Source organism: Fukomys damarensis, unplaced genomic scaffold (assembly GCF_012274545.1).
Source record: "Fukomys damarensis isolate Sample0158 unplaced genomic scaffold, DMR_v1.0_HiC HiC_scaffold_20, whole genome shotgun sequence".
NCBI lineage: Eukaryota > Metazoa > Chordata > Mammalia > Rodentia > Bathyergidae > Fukomys > Fukomys damarensis.
Window position 1 is genome coordinate 175,392 of NW_022900932.1, and position 263 is coordinate 175,654.

Here is a 263-nt window from a genome sequence, read left to right on the forward strand (position 1 = left end):
CGCGGGCGGGAGCGGCTGTTTTCTCTCAGTCTTGGGCTGTAGACTTCTGGTTCGCTTCCAGCCTCCTCCGCTAGTCGGACATGGAGCTCGCCAGCAGCTGCTCCAGCTTCCAGTCGGACCTCGATTTCTGTCCGGAGTGCGGCTCCGTCCTGCCTCTGCCCGGCTCTCCGGACACGCTCGCCTGCATTCGTTGCGGCTTCCCGGTCCGCGTGAGGGGTGAGCGGTCGCGGAAGGCGGAGGCTCGGGGCGTGCCCTGGCCGGGT

General features: G+C 68.1%; 1 protein-coding gene across 1 annotated transcript in view; it reads left to right on the top strand.

The window, feature by feature from the left end:
- Positions 1-6: 6 nt before the first annotated feature.
- The window catches only part of Polr1h (RNA polymerase I subunit H), a 4,836-nt gene continuing 4,579 nt past the window's right edge, over positions 7-263 (top strand). Inside the window, exon 1 of the mRNA XM_010643405.1 lies at positions 7-216. Within this exon, the coding sequence (XP_010641707.1) occupies positions 81-216 (136 nt within the window). The 5' untranslated portion in view covers positions 7-80. The remainder of the gene's footprint in view (positions 217-263) is intronic.